The sequence below is a fragment of the Nanorana parkeri genome, unplaced genomic scaffold (genome assembly GCF_000935625.1).
Source record: "Nanorana parkeri isolate BGI_ZX_2015 unplaced genomic scaffold, ASM93562v1 scaffold2408, whole genome shotgun sequence".
NCBI classification, from domain to species: Eukaryota; Metazoa; Chordata; class Amphibia; order Anura; family Dicroglossidae; genus Nanorana; species Nanorana parkeri.
In genome coordinates, this window is record NW_017308676.1 from 88,537 (window position 1) to 90,783 (window position 2,247).

Sequence of the window (2,247 nt, forward strand, 5' to 3'; positions counted from 1 at the left end):
GTCTCCCAGTTGTCAGGCCGCTGCAGGCAGGAGGAAGCATTTCCTCAGTCTCCCCTCCCCCAGTGATCAGACCGCTGCAGGCAGGAGGAAGCATTTCCTCAGTCTCCCCTCCCCCAGTGATCAGACCGCTGCAGGCAGGAGGAAGCATTTCCTCAGTCTCCCCTCCCCCAGTGATCAGACCGCTGCAGGCAGGAGGAAGCATTTCCTCAGTCCCCCCCCCAGGGATCAGACTGCAACACTGTAAGTTTATAGCCAGTCACAAGGTGAGGGGCTGGAGCAGGGGCTGATCTGTGTCAGACATTGGTGGAAGTGTTCCCACCATACCCGGAAGTGTTCCACTGACATATTACTCAGCATTGTACATTTTATCATGGTGACAGGTCCGCTTTAACGATTGGACGTTGCTTTTCAGATTGAGTATTTCCTGAAGAAGCTGGCGGAGGCGATGGGCAGCGGCTGGCAACAAGCTCTGTTTGAAGATTATAAAATCGGCCTCCACAACAAGCCGAGCGGTCTGTCCGCCTGGGAGCTCATCGATCTGATTGGCAGCGGCCAGTTCAGTAAAGGCACCGACTCCACCACCGTGTCAATGGCCATCAATGAGGTCTTCAGCGAGCTCGTGCTGGATGTCCTAAAACAGGTAAGAAAACAAAACCTCCTCCTGGCTGGAGGACTGAATCTGGTGCTCGTCCAGAACAGCTTCGGATTCATGGAAATAAGCAAAACGGTTTAAAACAAAAATGTCTATTAAAATATATTCCTCAACAGGCACAAAGGATACAAATCTACTTTCTGCGCACCAAATGCCTCTGCAAACCCAGAAGTGACCTTGTAAAAGTAGCAGTGACGTCATCGCTGTGCTGTACATAGCCTATGCAGAGAGCAGAGCTGTGGGAGGGACCCAAAAGGCTCCACCCACTACAGGAATCTACAGGAGAGGGCGGAGACAAGACGAGTCACCCTGCACAAGAAGAGAGAGCAGTGAGCGGCCTTTATTACAGGAGGGGGGCGGAGACAAGACCAGTCACCCGGCACAAGGAGAGAGAGATCAGCAGTGAGTGGTCTTTATTACAAGAGGGGGGTGGAGACAAGACCAGTCATCCTGAACAAGAAGAGAGAGCAGAAGTGACCGGTCTTTATTACAGGAGCGGGCGGAGACAAGACCAGTCACCCTGCACAAGAAGAGAGAGCAGTGAGCGGTCTTTATTACAGGAGGGGGCGGAGACAAGACCAGTCACCCTGCACAAGGAGAGAGAGATCAGCAGAGAGCGGTCTTTATTACAGGAGGGGGCGGAGACAAGACCAGTCGCCCTGCACAAGAAGAGAGAGCAGTGAGCGCTCTTTATTACAGGAGGGGTCGGAGACCAGACCAGTCACTCTGCACAAGGAGATAGAGCAGCAGAGAGCCGTCTTTATTACAGGAGGGGGTGGAGAAAAGACCAGTCACCCTGCACAAGGAGAGGTAGGAGCAGTGAGCGGTCTTTATTACAGGAGGGGGGCGGAGACAAGACCAGTCACCCTGCACAAGGAAAGAGAGCAGTAGTGCCCGGTCTTTATTACAGGAGGGGGCGGAGACAAGACCAGTCACCCGGCACCCTGGGCTGCGATCACTTACCTGGAGCTGTGGAGATAGATTTATCTAGCTGACACATTCCTCCCATATCTGAGTGCAGCTTCCTGTTTTCTTCTTAGATATATAAAGAATTCAGACTCGTCATTATCAGATAATAAAACAGAACAACGATGACATCATTCTGCAGACTTGTCTACAAACTTTGCTCAATACTTTATTAACCCCTCGTGACTGACGACGCGCAGTGTACGTCGCCGGCATCGGGGCCGTGTAAACGGAAAGCCGCGGGGACTCTGTTTAAACTTGTAAAGCGGACTGCCGGCTTTACAGTAGAAGCGATTCTGGCGACTCAGCTGTCGCCAGATCGCTTCTACAGCCCGGAGAGGGGGCCCGCCACCCCCGCCGTGCTTCCCGGGCTCTGTTGCCCTTCCTACGGGCCCGGGACCGGCTTCTTTGGTGTCAGCGGGGAGCTGGGGAGGAGATGATGAGATGGACCAACCTCCGTTCACCGATCCCCCTCCCCGTTCTATGGGACCGGGAGCGATGCAGATTGCATCACTTCCAGTCCCTGGGCTGTCAGTGCCGGGCTCCTGACGCCTGCGATCTGCACTTCAATAGCTTATTTCAAGTGTAAAGGTGACACTGGGGGTCTTTTGGACAATGGAAGGGGGGGG

General features: G+C 53.7%; 1 protein-coding gene across 1 annotated transcript in view; it reads left to right on the plus strand.

Annotated features, from left to right (window-relative positions):
* SWAP70 (SWAP switching B-cell complex 70kDa subunit) overlaps positions 1 to 2,247 on the plus strand; it is an 81,173-nt gene that overhangs the window by 65,915 nt on the left and 13,011 nt on the right. Inside the window, exon 5 of the mRNA XM_018573510.1 lies at positions 413 to 640. Coding sequence (XP_018429012.1) covers positions 413 to 640 — 228 coding nt within the window. The remainder of the gene's footprint in view (positions 1 to 412; positions 641 to 2,247) is intronic.